Consider the following 17,912-nt stretch of genomic DNA (forward strand, 5'->3'; position numbering starts at 1 on the left):
TGCCATAACCTTTCCTAGGTGTCAGGAACATGGAGGAGAGATCAGCATATTTCATGGTGTGACAACCCATGTGCAGGTCAATATCTGGCACATCATTTGCCCTGTGCCTTGTCCCACATGAGGTACATCAGGAGGAGTTAAGACAACTGACATTCAATCTCTGCAAGCTTCTAAAGCACATCTTGGGAACTGGCTCCAGCCCTGCCCATCTGGACCTTTGCTTTTCAATGAGAAAACATCACATCTAGATCCCAAGAGTTACCTGAGAGTCCTGAGAGGAAAGGAAGGACCTTTGGTTTTCTCCACTGCCCCACACCCCATGGTCAACACTCCAGCTATTGCTAAGGGAGATTTCCTGGAGGAACTACAAGAAGCACTCATTAAAACAAAACCAAGAAATCACAAATTACAGCAGCTACTTAATTCCTAGAGAAAAGATCATGCAGTCCAGTTCTACTTTAGGCAGTGTCTCTCACCTCCAAATCTTGACCTTGCTCCCTGTCACTCCTGATGCACAGTGCACAGGTATCAGTCACCCACGTAACAGCTGCCTACTGCAGACAGTGCTCCAAGGATGGGAATGGTAAGGTCCATGACAGCCACTCCCCAGACAGGCAAACTTAAAAAAACCAAACAAAACAAACAAAAAAAACTTCATTTCTAAACTATCTTCACCAGGTTATTCACTCACTTTGTACAGTTTACTGGACTATTCCACTGTCTGATTTTCTAAGATATATACAATAAGCAAGGGGGCTTTGCAAGACATCATTAGGTCTCCAACTCCCTTTTTCTAGATTGAAAAGGGTTTACACAGCTCTTTTCTGCACAGATAGTAAATATATTAGAAGAAATAAATGTTTTGCTCTTCACAAGATAATCTAACCATCTTAATATGACAGGTACTTCTTCTGAGCAAGCATAGCTTCCTTGTCTGCAAAGCTGGGCAGTAATCTGTGGAATTCTCTTTGGGGAGATCCACTTAATCAACTACTAATTTGCAAACTCAACTCAGAACTTTCAGATTGTCTTGCATGATTTGTCAAACATCCACCTAAAGTCTCTTTCATTGTTGATGTTACAGGTTTGTGGTTTAAATAAACAGACTTGCAATAGTATTGTGCACTGGAGAGACAGATTAGTGTGGGCAGCAGCTCACAACCTGGATCCACAGCTGGATCTCCCAGTTGCTCTGGCAGGAGCCAGCTGCTTGCAAGTGAGAAAAAGTTCCAATCAGAACACATCTCAAGTATGTATTTATTTATTTGGTGCTTCAGTTAGATAGAAAGAGCTCAAGAGGCAGAACTGATACAAGAGACAAAATCTGTAAAGGCATTCATTGTGTAAAAAGAAAAAAAATTTGCTAAGGCTTCCTATTCAATTTGATAAAAAAGGGGCTTTTTTTACTCTAAGTAAAATTTAACCTGACTGGAAGAGAAGGGTGCATAGCTGTCTGTGTGCCTGTGAGGACTGAGAAAACAAAAAATAGGCTAGCGGTAAAGCCATGCATGTGGCAAGAAGCACACATCAGTGCTATTAAGAAAGAGCAGTGACTCTGGCAGCCCCTGATAAATGTGTTGAAAGTCACCCATCGTGACAGTGCTTTACCAAACCTTCAGACCTGCATGGGGAAACATCAATGTCTCAATTTTAGTTGTGATTCTTTTTCTAATTAAAAAATCAGGTGAGTGAAGTTGTTCATTAAACTCCTAGCCAGGTGTGATTCGTGATGCACTATAAATTATTCTGAGAACTGTAAAATAGAGCTGGACAGAGAGTGTAAAGTCTGGGGGGAGTGCTGGTGCTCCCATAACATTCTGCAGAAGCCCAGCCACACAACCAGGCAACTTCTGTGTTTGACTTTGTATCTTTGATCTGACTCTTAAACAACTTTGGTTCAACGTCTGATTAAATTCTGAGAAGTTCTGGGGCTAAAATATGTGAAAGATGTGATCACAGAAGTTACACGTATTTACAAAATCATAGCTGAGCCATGTACAGGAGGAGGTCTCAAATCCTTTTGATTCTAAAGCCATCCCTAAATCAGCAAATTCAGTCAATTACATGCTAAAAATCCTGCTGTATAATTTTATCACGGAAAATGTGAAGTCTCTTTCAATCCACTTGCATGGCCTACTGAAAAGTAATGTGACTGTGAATTTGAATTTTACAGCCCTGGCCACAACTTCATAAACGTCCAGGCTCCTGATTTGCATTCAGTAAGCAAACAGCTACAGCAAAGTTGATTCTGACGTGGCTGCTCCCTTGGCAACGGCACAGCCATCAGAAGTGACGTGCCTGTGCCTTTGCCATGCAGTGGTTGGCAGGGAATCACCACTTGTCACACCACAGTGGACAGGAGAGAACACAGAAGTGCCTTTACCCCAGCAGATTATTTTCACAGGACTGAACTTCAGTTGCCAACATCCCACCAACCCATTTGCAACCTCCATCTGGTTCCCATACCTGGGGATACTGTTGCAGCAAAACTTGTCAAAGTTTATTCAGCAACTGTTCTAGTCCATACCTGATTTTGTGAAGCAGCTTTTACAAAAGACAAAACGGACTCCAAATGAACAAAACCAAGACTGTCTTTATCAAGCAGGTTTTAGAAACAGCAATTTAGAAATCTCTGTAAGCTTTGGGTTGCTCTGCCATTAAATTTTGGCAAGAAAACATGTCTTAGTTAAGGAGAGTATTCTAGAACCCAAACCTCTTAGACAATATAATGATACTACTCGGAAAGCTGCTGGGACAGAGCTATACCAGCAAAACAATCCTAGCTAGTACAACTTGATCTTTCTGAGGAACTGATTTAAGCTTTCCCAGAAGTGAAATCTTCTCATGAACTGAGCTTCTGCTAATTTAGCAGAGTGTGTCAGAGCATAAATAAATCTTTATAAACTCAGACAAGTCCCACTACTTTATTTCTTTCTTTAAAGAACACCCATTTCTGCCATGACTCACAGGAAGTATGTTAATAATCAATGCAGAACAATCAGAAATAGGTTAGAGAGGTGAGACCTGCCTAGTCACCTCACAGGTGTTAGTTCAGAAAGCACATGGCAATGACATTAACCCTTGTCACCACCTACTGATTCATCCATGATGCACAAGTGTGACTCGATGCTCAGCTCTGCACAAAACACTCTGGGCAACACTTCCTCTCAGTGTCAAAGCAGGATGTCTCTGCAAGATCACTATCCACTTTGTCCACTGGTGAAGGATCTCAACTCAACTCCAGCTGAGTTCACAAGCACACTCAAGAGCTGAGACCTCAAGCAGCACATAAGCAGATCTGCAGTGCCTGCACTATTTATTACATAAAGCATCTCCATTTTACACGGAAGGAAGCTAGGAGCTCGTTGTTGCTTTTGTCCAACTCCATCTTCACCAGTCTCTATCCGAAAATCTGAGTCTGAACAGCTGGAATTCATGTGAGAAGCAAACAATTTCTTTGCCATTTTCTTTCAATGTTATGCAGCATCTGTTGACTTTCATAATTTAAAAAATAGATAGGGCAGGACTGAATTTAAGTTTATGTACAGGAAAACATGAAACAGATAATCTGAGAAGTGTGTGCATTTCTTCACAGAGCATCTGATGTGCTGTAAGTATTAATGTATAAATTCAGATTGTGTTTATTACTGCAATGGTATAAAAGGAGCTTGATCTAAAACTGGAACATAGCTTTAAACAGGTTTTAACAATGAATATCTGGAAGTAAACATCTTTAAAATGTGAGAGCTGGAGACTTCATACAGCTGGTTAGAGTGGCTGATTATTCATAATCTAAATTCAAAAGAGAATACTGCAACTTTCAAACCCACTCATGATAGTTTTCTCAGGCTGCACGCTGCAGAGCATGTCTGTCAAAAGACCTCTGAGGAGCTTTGAGAAGCCCTTTATTCTCCCTTCTAAGGCTTCCATGCAGCAGGGCAGTTTGTTGAACACTTGGTTTCCAACATTTCCCTTTTTGTTCAGAAATTAAGAAGTATAGGGAAAGAGAGCTACTGATTTGTAAAGGACAACATCTCTAAAAGGAAAACAAACAAACTTTCCATATTTTGTTTCTATGCCATAAAACATTTCCAACATCCTCCACTCAAATAATGCTTTCAATATGAAGTATCTTGAGGGAATTAAAAAAAATAATTCGAACTTCCTTTGTCCACCAAGGAACAGCCAATTCTCATATGGATAAAGCCCTTTGCCAATGAACAGTTCAGTGGTAAATGTTACCTTAAATCATTTCTCCTAGATCCTTTAAAAAGCATAGCAATATAATGTAATAACTATGACAAAATACAGAATTCTGACACTTTTTATAAGACTAAACACAGCCACATACAATATTTTCCTGTCTGAATTGCATCCAATAAACTACCAGACCTTACCCTGAGGTATACAAATTTTCATGCATATTCTCTCACATTTTACTCCTACAACTGAAACATGCACTATTCTGGTTACACGACACACCTTGTAAAGCAAAGTAATCATATATGTGTATATACACACTTCAGTAATTATATATGAGTGTGAATTTATTAAAGACAGTATTGGTTTTCTGTCACATTTCTAACCCAGTGCAGCAAACCAAGTTTGGGGCTAAAGAGAATATTTAATTATCCAAGCTGGACAGACTACATGGTGCTGATTCATAACAAACAATATGCTGTTGTTTTCAATTTGCAATTCAACAAAACCTGGGAATTTGATAGCAAGACTTTTATTTAGAAAGCAAGTTCATTACCAGTTTGTTTTGGCTTCCTACACAGTAGCCCACATTGCCACTGGGGATGCTTAGAAAAACCTATGCTCAAAAAACTTGAAGAACAGTGAACCAACAGGCCCCAGACAGGGAGGTCTGCTCTCAATCCCAGAGCATCTCTGCTCCTTTTGTGGCTGATTGTGCCTGTCTGACAGGCAGTTCACTCTGACATTTATTGGAGAAGGATCCTGAAGAAGAGCACCACACCCTGCAGCACTGCCTGGGGCACGGGATTCCTCAGGGCAGGAGCACAGGGGAAGCCCTAAAGTGAGGGATGGGTAGATGGAGGGCTAAGGAAACCTGTGCAGTGTGGCAAGAGCCACTGAGCAGAAGTGGTACAAAGAACATGAGCTTTGATGGCAAGTGCAGAGACAGATGTAAAGACTGGGAAGAGAAAACTTACAGCAGTTTAAAAGTGTAAGGGTCAGACGAAGAATTTGGCAAAACAGAAAAAGTCAGAAAACCTGGGAATTTGGCAATCAAAACCTAAGTCATATAAAGGGGGTAAGAAACTATCAACTGAGAAAAAACCCCTTATTATAAAACATGATTTTAATGTTTTGAAATAGTTCCTTTTAAAAAATCTTTAGGAGTCTGTTTTCACTCTAGATAACACCGAAGGCCAGTGGTGTGACCTGAACTGCTGAACACAAAATATGAGTGACTTTTCTTAAATGGAGACTAGAACTTGACTTCATACAGTGCCTTTCATATTTAGTGTATTATAAATTGCTTTAAATACTGGCAGGCAAACAGCCATTATACACTCAAGAGCTCATACATAATAATACTTAGCATTTTTATAGTGCTTTTCATCTTCAAAGTGCTTTACAAACAACTCATTAATCTCAACCAATGCATCTGCAAGGAAGGTGAATATCTGCATTATAGGTGGAGAAAGACACAGAAAGTTCAATGACTTATCCAAAGCCCTGCACACTACCAGCCCCAAATATCCCTAGCTCCTGGCTCCTGGGTCCATGAAGGACCTGAGCCCCACCCTGTGCTGAGATTGTAAGTTCTCTTCAGCCACACAACTGTAGGAGAACCTGTTTTACTGCCAGGACAGTGGCAAGCTAGCTGGAGAGCCTCTCTTTTCCAAAGCTGGACTGCTAGTTCCCTCCAGAATCACCAATCCCAAGAAGCAGGAAGTCCATGAGATGTCCAAGTGAGCCCCACGACACAGGTTCTCAAACTGATTCTCCACCAAAAGGTGAGCTGAGAAAGTCACTGTGCTGGCAGAAGCCTCTGCCTCTCTCGCTATTTATTTCTAACTGCTGCACAGACTCCAGTGCAGGAGATTCCTACAATTCAGACAACAGAACCCTGAAAGCCTCCGATTACCACCATGATTCAAGAAAACAGCTTCACTCCTCCGGTGCTCTCGAACTATCAAACACTCGTAACGAATTTTTGTCTATCATGAACAGTAACTCTCTCCCTTGCTAGGGGCTGAAAAAAAAATCCTAATGTGATTACATGGCATGATTGACTTTAAAAAAAACCAACCTTCAGAAATACCAGGAATGTCAAACCTGGAGCATTCAAGAAACCCAGAAGGTGTGAACAGTACAATACCTGTACTGTGCTACAGTAGACCATATATTTCCTTACACAAGGAAAAAGAATAATGACTTTTTAGCAACACCATCTTTATTTCAGATGTTTATTAGTCACTAGATTAAAATAAATAAATCTGAGAATCCTTATCTGTTCAGTCTTCACATTCATGAACCCAGAGCTCTGCAAGCTCTCCAGCCACTGTAGCTTCTCCCTGGGTAAACAGCTCATGTTTAAAAAACAAAACAAACTGTTACAATAATAGAAAAAATAGAACACTTTTTCTTCAGATATCAAAGAGAAAAAGTCTCCTTATAAGTAATGGCATAACGTGTTAGTTAAGCAAACATGAGCAGTAAAAGATAAATGAACAGCAAAAATGTATGTAGCTAAAAGAGTCCTGCCAGCCTGCCCAACTGACCTGGATATAAAAGCTAGAATAAGGAAGGAGCAGCTTTTAATTACTCTTCTCCATCTAAATTTTTTAAACTTACAAAGAAAAAAAACTAGCAAGGGCACATAATCCAAAACAATACAAAGAAACAACTCTTACTGTTAAGCAGAAAGTCCAAGTCCCCCACATTTAGAAGAATTTTAGGCTAATTATTTCATTGATTTAAAGTGGGCTTGTGTCTGACTGCCAACACCAAAAGTATGTCAAATTTACAACTCCCGATGAAAATAAAGGCATATAAGAGCAAACTAAAAATAAAACATACAGGAAATGCAATTAAATTTAACTACATTGAACACTAATATTCATTCTGCAATCATAAAAAATTCTAAAGGAATTTTCTACATATAAGATCCACCACAATAATATGCTACAGCTAAAATAATATACAATCTTTATATAATGCAGCTTTTCTGACAGAATGAAACAGATTTAAGAGCAACATGCAAGAACAAAATTAAAATACACAATTGTATCCAATAAACTCTGGAAGCCTAAAAATGATGATGCAGTAAAAAACCACCCAACATGGTAACACTAATGCTGCAATGTTTTTTTTGTTTAATAACTTGTCACTTTCTTTGTAAGCAGCAATCAAGAGATGTCACAGCAACTTCTGTCTCTGCCTATGCTCTACTATTCTTCACTGCTTTTGCTTTCAGTCTAGGTTAAAAAGAATCTTTTCTCCTAATCATCAACAAACTAATACCAGATTTCACTTGGGGTAAGGTATGCTACCCATCAGAACAAGGCAACACTACCTAGAAACAACAAAGAAAATAAAAAAAAAGCAAGAGGCGAGGTCTGAACACAGTTTTCTTTCAATTCCCTTGGGAATCGTGGTTTCATAAGTCTTGAATTCCCGGGCAGAGGGGATCATGTTCATCAGTTACAGCAGCTCCTCTGGGCCTAAGTCCAGGTAGACTGCTTGTCTAAACTTGATGAAATATAGGCGCCATCAGGTAACAGCAGCGGTCAGGGAGACTCCAGAAATGTGTAACTGAAAACTGAAAAATGAAATTTAAACAAGGTTGTAGCCAAACAGCCTCTTTCTACAGGATGCAGAGAGTGTACAATGTACAGACTGCTCCTTGTATACATTCCCTTGCTTTTTCACATATATAATATGAAAGTCAGGCTGGGCACACAAGTATATTTTAATAAACACTGATTTTAAATAGAAATACTTAGGAAAGAAACCACTGTGACAAATACACATGGCTTGAATAGGAAGAACATAAAAAAAAGGAAAGCAATTGCCCTGTAACCCACTCCCCCTCCCACTTCATTACTTCAAAATATTTTCAAATTAAATTTTAATGCTAATAAATATTGCTAGGTCAACAGCACTGGGATGTGGTGTCTGGAAGCACTGCAAGCTACCCATCATGGCACATCATCATGTCAAACTCAAAGAGAAGGAGAGGCAGCAAGTCTCTCTCATCAGATGAGAATTTCCAATTGCTATAGGAATGTGCTCACCTGGGAGCCAGGGAGAAGGATGGACAAAAACAAAAAAAAGGAAAATTATACAATCCCTCATAGAGGTGTACCTCCACTGTAACTCATAGAGGGGTACCCCCACTGTAACTAGGGGTCCTACAGGTGGTTGAGCACAGAAAAAGCCTTTTACAGCGATGAAGCACTACTCTGAAATCAGAGATTGCAGTGGACCAGCAGAACTGTCACTGAAGACTGCTCAAAAACTCCTGAGCTTTTGCTTAAATTTCCTCATGATTCACAACTGTCACAACCAGAATATCGTGTCTACTACATCTGAATATCATGGAAAGAAAAACCAGCTTAGACTTCATGACACAGACATCCACTGCATCTTTAGCATCAAAACTGGTTCAAAACCAGAAGTAGCCTGTCTACAAGGTGACTTCAACAGAAAACTAGGTCTCTCCAGAATAGAAGAAAAATAAAATACCATGACACCACAGAAATATTTTTGGTAGATTCAACCTTCCATTCCAACTACAGCTATACAGAGGGAAGCCACACAAGAAATGAGGGGAAGTGTGCCAGACCAGCTCAGTATGGCTTCCCCTGCACAGCTTGAGAACACCCACGACACACAAATCCCAAACTTTACAGACACGTGGTATGTTGTTCTTACGTGTGCCTTAAATCCAGTTTCTGGTCTAGACGGGGTAATTCACTGCAAAAACCTGGATATAAGGAATTCATCATCTAAATCTAGAAAGCCACTTCACATATTTCCACTGCTAAACCTCGTGTTTGCCTGGTAGCTCACGAGCAGCAGGCATTAGGCCAGGCTCGGGCCCTGTTTCATCCTGCTGATGCTGTGCTGCCACAAGACCCTCCAGAAATTACTCCCTTGCTGCTACAGTTTCTCCATCCATCAGCTAGTGATCTCCATTTCAGTCCCTTTTGTCTGCCTTAGTTATCTGCACTGTGAGCTCTCAGAAGCAAAAAAAATGTTTTATTGTACGCTCACAGGACATCTGATCCTGTGATTTTGGGGAGTGAAGCTATTTGCTCTAAACACAATATAAGTCACAATTTGAGGTCCATAATTTCTTTAGGAATGATTTAGACCTTCATTCTGTCTCCTCAAGAGCTATATATTACAGTAAACAAGCTTAGAGTCCACCAGAGACCTGTGATACACTCTACCACTATTCCTGATGTTTTAAGTAACAAACATGCAAGGACCAAGTAGCCAGAGACTTCATGGTTCGACCCTGCACACAGGCTAGGCAGGGTCATCTTCCAGTATAGATTTTAGGAACCTGTATTTTTTTCTTCCTTTAATTTAATCTCTAGAAATTGTGGCGTGGTATCCTTTATTTCATTTATTTGCCGTATGAGTATAGAGGAGTTTAAATATCATTTCATTCTTTGCAGAAGAACACTAAGATCTCTATGATGGTTAACAGTGCATTTGCGAGCCCCAAGAGTAAGAGCCTGTAACAACACCTGAAGGAGAGACAAAGTTTGCCTTCTGTGCTGCCCAGAGGCAGCATTGAACTACACATCTGGAATTAAAATCACAGACAGGACTTTATATTTTAGACTTTCCACCCTATTACATGGTATTATGTTGAGCCTTTGCTTCTACATCTGCAGCCAGGTAAGGAAATGCCAGACAAGGACAACAGCCTCTGTCAGGCAATGTAAAAGTTGTGCATGCAAACGGTCCTCACTCACAGACATCCCCATGCCCAACTCTGAAGACAGAGAAAGCACCGTAAAAATCCACTTTGGCAACATGGCAGCAAGCCAAGTCCCTCTGATGGGGCACCCCATTTTCTTGGTAGACATTCCCAGAGTTTTCTGGCATTTTCCTTCAGGGTCAGTGGCCTACGCAGAAAGCTGGACAAAGGCCCTTCAGCGAATCACCACACCAGGGTGGTGAGTGTCTGCAGATGGTGGAAAAGTCTCAGAGCTCTGTGAGGGGAATGGAAAGAGAAAACAGCTTTTTTCTGCTTAGGGAAAGGTCCAGGTGAGATTTAAGGAAAACTCTGCAAAATACATGCAAAACACATTTACAAAAATTGCAATTTTTGCCTGAAGGATACAGCTAGGCTTACTTTCTGGCATGTGAAAATGTACCCGTCCAATATATTCATCACAGACTAAGCACTGGCAAACACAGGACACTGCCTGGGACCTGACCACCCAAGGTATAAGGCACGCAGAGCAGAGGAAGCATTCACAAAAAGCTGAAACTAAGTACTCTTCAGGAACTTGACACCGACTTTGTCTCTGTGTGGATTTTAGCTGTAACCACAACAGTTATGCTCCAGTCCATATGACCACCAACAGGTCAATGGCACCTTCCTAAAGAGAAGAAAAGACTTTTTACATACTGGAACAAACTGCCACAAGAGTAGGTGTGGGTCGGTAAAGCCGCTGATGTGGCAGAGAACGCTGAGTTTCAGCTGCTGTCCTGGACATCTGCTAATGACTTTCCTTCATTTAAAGGCAATCTTAGCTAATGCTGATCGAGAAACCTAAGCTCACAGAAAAACCACACCCTACAAATCCACCCGACAGCCAGGAGTGATAGATCTTGGCAGAAAAAAAGACACTGTGTGCTGCCAACAATACATTACCTCTCAACTGAAAGAAGAGAACAATTAAACACTTTATTGAAAGGGGAATATTTTTTCTCTCATGCCTCAAACCATGAAAGTGCATGTCTCCCCCAGAGTTGCTGCACTGTTGAAATGGGAATAATTCCTCGTCTGCCTGATTATTTTCAAGACAGGAATGAAACTACCTTAGGATCATTTAAAAAATGTTGAAATTGTACTACAATCAAATGGTTTGAACTTCCACCATGTATCTCATAATGCTAATGTTAAATTCTGGAGACATGAGTCTGTCTACAAATTAATGGAAAATGTGAATTAATATTTTCTTCCAGCTAATTGCCCAGCTCATATATTGCTCAGTGCAGCCAAGCACATTTGATCTTGAAAACTCTCTTGCACAAGTTTTCAATCACTTTTCCTCATCCACCAAAAAAAAATCAGAATTACGGGACATATTTAATTATAAGTCTGGAATGCCAGGAAACAGTCAAGTCTCCCCAAAACTGTTACCTGTATATTCTACAGTTAATTTTTTAAAAAGCATTAGCTTAGAAATATTGACACTTACTACAGGTAAGGATTAATTGTTTGAGTGGTACATTTCAAAGTTTCTTTTTAATGATGAAGAAGATACAGATGAAAAGACACTTCTAGGATTTGAATATTAATAGTGCTAAGAAGATTTTTATGGTTTATTCTTAACATGAGAGTAATATCATGTATGTTGAAGTTTGTGGCTAAATATTCTTATCAAAGAGCAAGCTACAACAATTTTTTAAAAAGGAATGTAACTCCTATTTCATAATGCACCATCAAGAAGATGGAAACTAATTCAGTAGCACATAGCAATTTAAAAAATCTGACATGCATACTTTGATTTCAGAAAAAAAAAAGGAAAATCACATTATTTTGAGCCCTTCTTCTACTTCCTCTTAGAAATATTAAAAAGTCTGAATTTTATGAGACCATGAGCATTATCAAGGTCTGCAGATTAACAAAATGCAAGAAATGAACTATGTGTATCAGGAATAGTGCTTAGTGAAAGATTCAGTAAAGTTTTTACAGATGATTCAAGAGACAGGAGTCTTGTATTAGACAGCTACTGCTTCTCCATCTTCTGACCCAAAGTCATTCATTTTCTTAAATCAGGTTGAATGTCTTATGACAACTCCAATTCCAGTGCAGTCAAAAACAGGTTCCCATTTGGACAGAATGCACAAACTGGCTAAATATCGATAATGATGAAGACCGACTCCAAATTAAGGTTAAGGTAATGGAAATTACATGCCCCTGAAATACAGCACCTTCACAAGGCTGTTCCCTGCTTCCATGAGGACCAGCAGGCACCCACAGCTGCATTCATGAAACAAAGCTGACCCCAGGTGTTTGATGAGTTCTGGATAATGAATAAGTATTTCATGAAAAAAAAGAAATATAAAAGGAAAGGAAACTAAGCACACAGGGGAAAAGATGCCTCAGCTCAGCTGTGATACTGACTCTGCTAACTATCCAGACAGATGCCAGATTCTCTGTAGCACATGGCATGGGCAAGGAGGTGACATGTTCCTGCCTATGGAAGAAAAGGGTTTGTGACAGCAACAGGATATCAGAAACTACTGCAAAAGAGACTCACAGAGAGTGAAAACAGTCCGCTCCTCTTACAGCTGGTGGAAACTGCAATGGTTTTGCATAGATACTATTCAGCAGGGTAACTGATTTGATCTTGATTTTTTTTCTGGAAATCAAAAAGCCATGGAAATGGAGATTGGAAGAGATTTACAGCAGGCACTTTATTTGATCACTTCCAAGCTGGAGATTCCATAGCACACTTCTGTGCACTAACATGCAGAGTTCAACATGAAGTGGTAATTTAAAAGTTGTCTACCAGTTTTACTATCCTAAATGGTAAAGCCATGTCTGACCACAAAGAAAAACACTACGTAAAATTAAATGTCTGCACTCTATCTAAAGGATGTAAACCAAATCACTTCATATCGCCTCAGTCACTTGCTACACCTTCTTCTATTAGTCCAACTAATATTTCTAACTTGCGTAATGCTTTAGAATAGTTTGATGGTTTTCATATAAATACCTTGATGGAGAAGAGCTTATTACTTCTTTAATATACTCAATTTTGCTTAAACTATGAAATACAGACAATATTCAACCATGCATTACTGACAAGGCCTGTGAACCAAACTTGTGACCTATATGGCCCAAAAAAGAAGTAAAAAAAAAAGAAAAAAAGACTCATTTCTAATGAGTCTCAGCACTTCTGGGCAAACTTTGAAGCTGTACTGCAACAAAATCAAACTCTAGCTATGTCCCCCTATTTTTTTGTTTGTTTATTTGTTTTTAAAAAAGGTTTAAAACCACATTTATGTATCCTGTCATTTTACTAGGAGGGGAAAAGAGTAACAGTCTTAGAAAGATTTTGAAAACAACCATCTCTAAAAGTCTCTGTATTCGCAGAAGAAAAGCACCTCACACCATCTCACATGCTGTGGTGCTGGAGACAGCTGTAGCTTCTCCCTCAGTGCGGTTTCCATTTAGGAGCCTGCATACAAATTCCCAGTTCTGCAAGGGGCTTAGCAAGGCACTGAAGTCCCTTAACCAGCAAACAGACAGCCTAGGAACACAAACTACATATCAAAGAGATGTATCACACCCCATCAGCCTACAGTGACTTAACTTTAAAAACCTGGCCAGTAATACATTACATAGAGCATTACAGAATACTTCTTCATTGTTAGAGAAGCCAGACCAGAAATCAGTTTTATGCATATTTAACACAACAAGTAACTCATTTTACAAGGGATGTCCTTTCATCAATTATTTCCCTGTGGCTTTAAGCCCTGAAAGTTCATTACAAGAAATTAGGGGCTTGTACTCTACAGTAATTTACCTACCTAAAATAAATAAATCAGTAAGAGATTACTATGCCATAAAGCATCTAAGCTGTATTTGTAGGCATGCAGTTCTTTGATGTCTTCTACTTTATTACCAATAATGTATCACAGAAGCAATTACTGTAATACCTGAAACTGTGATAATATCAAATTAGACCATTTACAAGCAAATGAATCAGCACATAATCCAGACTATCTCTAACTACAGATCACGACAGGGATCTGTGTTCTGTTTCTTAGTTTTCATCTACAAAACTGTAAACTCAATTCACGCTTCTCTGCATCACCTGTGCAGCTGAACCCACTGCAAGGCCACTCAGAACCTTCTCCTTGGGTCGACAGTGTTTCAATTCTGACATCAGCAAGGCAGAGACTATAAAATAATTTTCCCATATGACTACCAAAAAGGTACAAACTGTCTTTTTAACTTCTTTCAATCAATTTATTTTACTTTTCAAGTATGTGGAGGAAGTATACAAACTTCCAAGATCTCTGCTGCTCAAATGCACTTACGTAGAAACTGTTTCATAACAAGGAAAACTTTTACCATTTATAAAAACATAACATCAGATACATGAAAAAAAAACCACAAAAGAGGCTACAAAAAAGTAATTTTCGTTCAGTTTAGGTAGAACAGATACCCTTAGGTGAACAGAAACTAATTTCAATTACTTTCATCTTTCAGTATTTGCAAATTAAATTATACTTAACTGTCCAATTCAGGGAAAATCGGATTTAGTTTAATCAGTCTTGTCTTAACTATGACAGTTTTGCTTTCTCAGTCTCTGGAAAAGCATGTCCCCGAGGGAAGCTGAACAAGGTCTGACGCCTGAAGGGAAGGTAGGAAAGCTTAACAAATTTAAATCGCTTGATTCTTTTAACTGGATGACAGACATTGAGTTTCTAAGTGCACAGGGGGCTGGAGATGGAGGTAGGGCGGGGACACACAACTTTCACTTGAGAAAGCTGATGTAGTAGAAAAGGTGCCTGTAAGAAAACCTCAGGGCACGAGGGACAGCGGGACCCGAAAAGCTTCACACACACGGACGTGCCAACAGGTGACAAGTTCTGCGGTGGGACGGGCTGGCAGAAGAAACACGTGTACGTGTTATGTCATCACTTTTTCTGTCAAACACACGGCAACAGCCAAAGTCGCCACAGCCAAACCAGACCGCGGCACTGCTGCGCTCACGGGGCGGGCCCCGGGGCCGCTGACCCCCGCTCCGGCCGGCGTGTGCCCGCCCGGGGGCGGCTCCGGCCCCGGCCCCAGCCGAGCACGCACCTTCACGGAAGGCGACCCCTGACAGCTGCGGGCGCTGCCGCGGGGCCCCGCCGGGGCTCGCCAGGCGCCGCCGCCACACGGCGCTCCCGCCTGCCCGCGCCCCGCCCGGCGGAGCGTTCTGTCACTGCCCCTGGCAGGCGCGGCGCTCTCCCCGCACGGACGGCGGCGGGACTTTTCCCTCCTCGATTTCAGAGCGCGCCCCAGCTCAGCAGCGGCGCCGGGGCGGCCGGCGGAAGGGGCGGGGAAGGGCAGGGCAGAGCCCGGGCCGGGCCGGGCCGCTCCTCCCGCCGTCGGCGCCGCGCACTCACCTGCGCTCCGCAGCGCGCGGGCGGCCCTGGGCGCCGCCATGCTGCCCATGTGAGGCGGTCACGTGTCCGTGCCGGTGGCGGCGCGGCGGGAGCGCCCCTCCCGCCCTCGGCCGGGCCTGAGGGGCGCGGGGCGGCGGGGGCCGCTCTGACCGCCGGGCGGGCCGCCCGAGTGCTCCCCTGTGCACCCCTCATCCTGCTTAGATCGACAGCATCGCTAGCGGGCTTGGAGATTGCTCCTTCCGACAGCGAAGCACGTGGCAGGGAGACGGCACTGCCCACAATAGGGCTCGGTCCAACAGGAGTTGTAGCCGTCCTGTTTCATGAGTGCTGGAGCTACTTCAGAATGTCTTTCCGTTAAAAACCAGCCACACAGAAAAAAAATCCCTACCCCACAACAAACAACAACAACAAAAAACCCCAACAATTTTTCTACCTTTTTGACTGAAAACATGAACTAGTCTTTATGAACTAGGAGGGGATCTCATTAATGCATATAAATATGTCGAAGGCAAGGTGCTAAGAGGATGATGCCAGACTCTTACCAGTGGTGCCCAGTGACAGGATAAGGATAATGGCCATAAACTAAACCGCAAGAAGTTTCACCTCAAGATGAGGAAGAACTTCTTTCCACTGAAGGTGGCAGAGCACTGGAGCAGGCTCCGCAGGGATGCCATGGTGTCTCCTTCTCTGGAGACATTCAAAACCCACTCGCACATGTTTCTGTGCCATCTGCTCTAGGTGACCCTCCTGCCTTGGCAAGGGTGGTGGACTAGATGATCTCCAGAGGTCCCTTCCAACCCTAACAATTCTGTGATTCTGTGAACTAAATTTTTGCTGTTATACTTGTTTGTAAAGGTCTGTACAGAATCTGAAGGCTAATGCCTTTTTCTAAATAAACTCATTATTTCATTTGCACAGCCAAACTTCATCCATTTAAAAAAGATCTAATAGAACAAACTTTTCAGTAGAGCAGCATTTTTCCAACCTTTTTTTTTTTTTTTTTGGTAAAAGTATCACATGACCTTAAAAAAATATCCAAAGACCATCTTAACAGTGTTGGTGTGGTAGGTTTCATTTTCAGTCAAATAGAAATTCAAACTTAACTTCTAATGTCCATTTATCATTTTTAACACACACTGTTAATCTGTAGGATAAGTAAGCAAATTCCCTAATGAGAACTAAGGCTATTTATCTCCAGATTTATTTAGCTCCTGGTACAGCCATTAGTAGTTTTTAAGTTCCCATGTACAAATTTTAAGGTGGGTGGAAGTGCTGATGTTATTTACCCCCCTGTACTATAGAAAATGTCTGAAAAAAGTATGAACTTAAAAGTTACACTGCAAGCATTTCTGTCTTTAAGGAGAAAATTCCAAGCATTCTCTGTTAAAAAAAAAAGTGTGGTGATCCTCTCAGTGGTCCTATATAGATGTAACTAGCAAAAGTGCATTACTTAATCAGCTGCCACAGCATGATAGGCAGCCATCAGCTTATATCCAGACCACACAGTAGGTTAAAGATCAATACAATACCTTGCACTGCCTCCAAAAATTAAAATAATCCACTGCTTATAGCTACATTCTGCCTCAACTGACATGTTTCATCGTTGTTATTCAGTGACGGGAGAATGATAGGAATTTAACAGAAACATAGAGATAGAAATAAATGTAGAAAAAGCATTGCTAAGCTGCTCAGTTACACCTCGTGAGCACCATTACCCTCCACTCACCATTACCCTCACCGCTCTGGTGAGAGGTCTGCACACATTTCATTTGCAGGGCAGAAATGCACGTCTTCAACGTTCCTAATTCTAAACCATAGTATGGTCTTTCAGGAGTCTGAATCTCATCAGGCATCATTTTATCCTATTTTGTATCTTGGCAAGGCTTTAGGGATGCAGACACCCAGCCATTGGTTCTATAACAATGATGGACAGTGTAAAGCAATCACACATTGTACTGCTTGGCCTAAGCCAACATGTATTTTGGAGTGGCTAAGCTTGTGTGTGCCTAAAGAAAACAACAGACTTCCCATGAAGGTACCCACGTATGATGAGTAGAACACAATCTTTTCCTGATCTGTCACTAAAGGAGAGAAACAAGAGCCCCCTAATGTAGCCTAAGTCTCACCTTTTCTATTTGAGTCAATAAGCATTTCCTACTCTGTGGAATGAGGCCACTGGCAAAGAAAATGAAGTGAATGCTTGGCTTTTGTCCGCAGCTGTAAGACCCAAATTCCTTATTGTAACAGTCTGGAAACTGGGTGATGGCATAACAAAATGCAGGAATTATCGAGACAATACTAGTTATGTTGCTACCACCTTTGTAATTACCTTGTCCTTGAGTGTCAGGCTATTTCACAAATACTTGTAGGTATTGGCTAGTGGTTAGACTGGACCAATTCTTTTTGCATGTCAGAAACCAAGAGGGGATCGATCAAATTACGATCGATTACATTTCAAGTGAACTGTGTAATTTTTGCAGTTTCTGGATGCATCTTAAGCCTAACAATAGTCATTATTCAGTAGTCTCTAATTTATGCTTAGATGCAGGCTTTCTCCT

General features: G+C 41.2%; 1 protein-coding gene across 1 annotated transcript in view; it reads right to left on the reverse strand.

The window, feature by feature from the left end:
- The window catches only part of METAP1D (methionyl aminopeptidase type 1D, mitochondrial), a 47,737-nt gene extending 32,314 nt beyond the window's left edge, over positions 1-15,423 (reverse strand). The window contains exon 1 of the mRNA XM_050340231.1: positions 15,355-15,423. Coding sequence (XP_050196188.1) covers positions 15,355-15,403 — 49 coding nt within the window. The 5' untranslated portion in view covers positions 15,404-15,423. The remainder of the gene's footprint in view (positions 1-15,354) is intronic.
- Positions 15,424-17,912: the final 2,489 nt, after the last annotated feature.

This window comes from Myiozetetes cayanensis, unplaced genomic scaffold (genome assembly GCF_022539395.1).
Source record: "Myiozetetes cayanensis isolate MyiCay16 unplaced genomic scaffold, myiCay2020 scf9, whole genome shotgun sequence".
In the NCBI taxonomy this organism is placed as follows: Eukaryota; Metazoa; Chordata; class Aves; order Passeriformes; family Tyrannidae; genus Myiozetetes; species Myiozetetes cayanensis.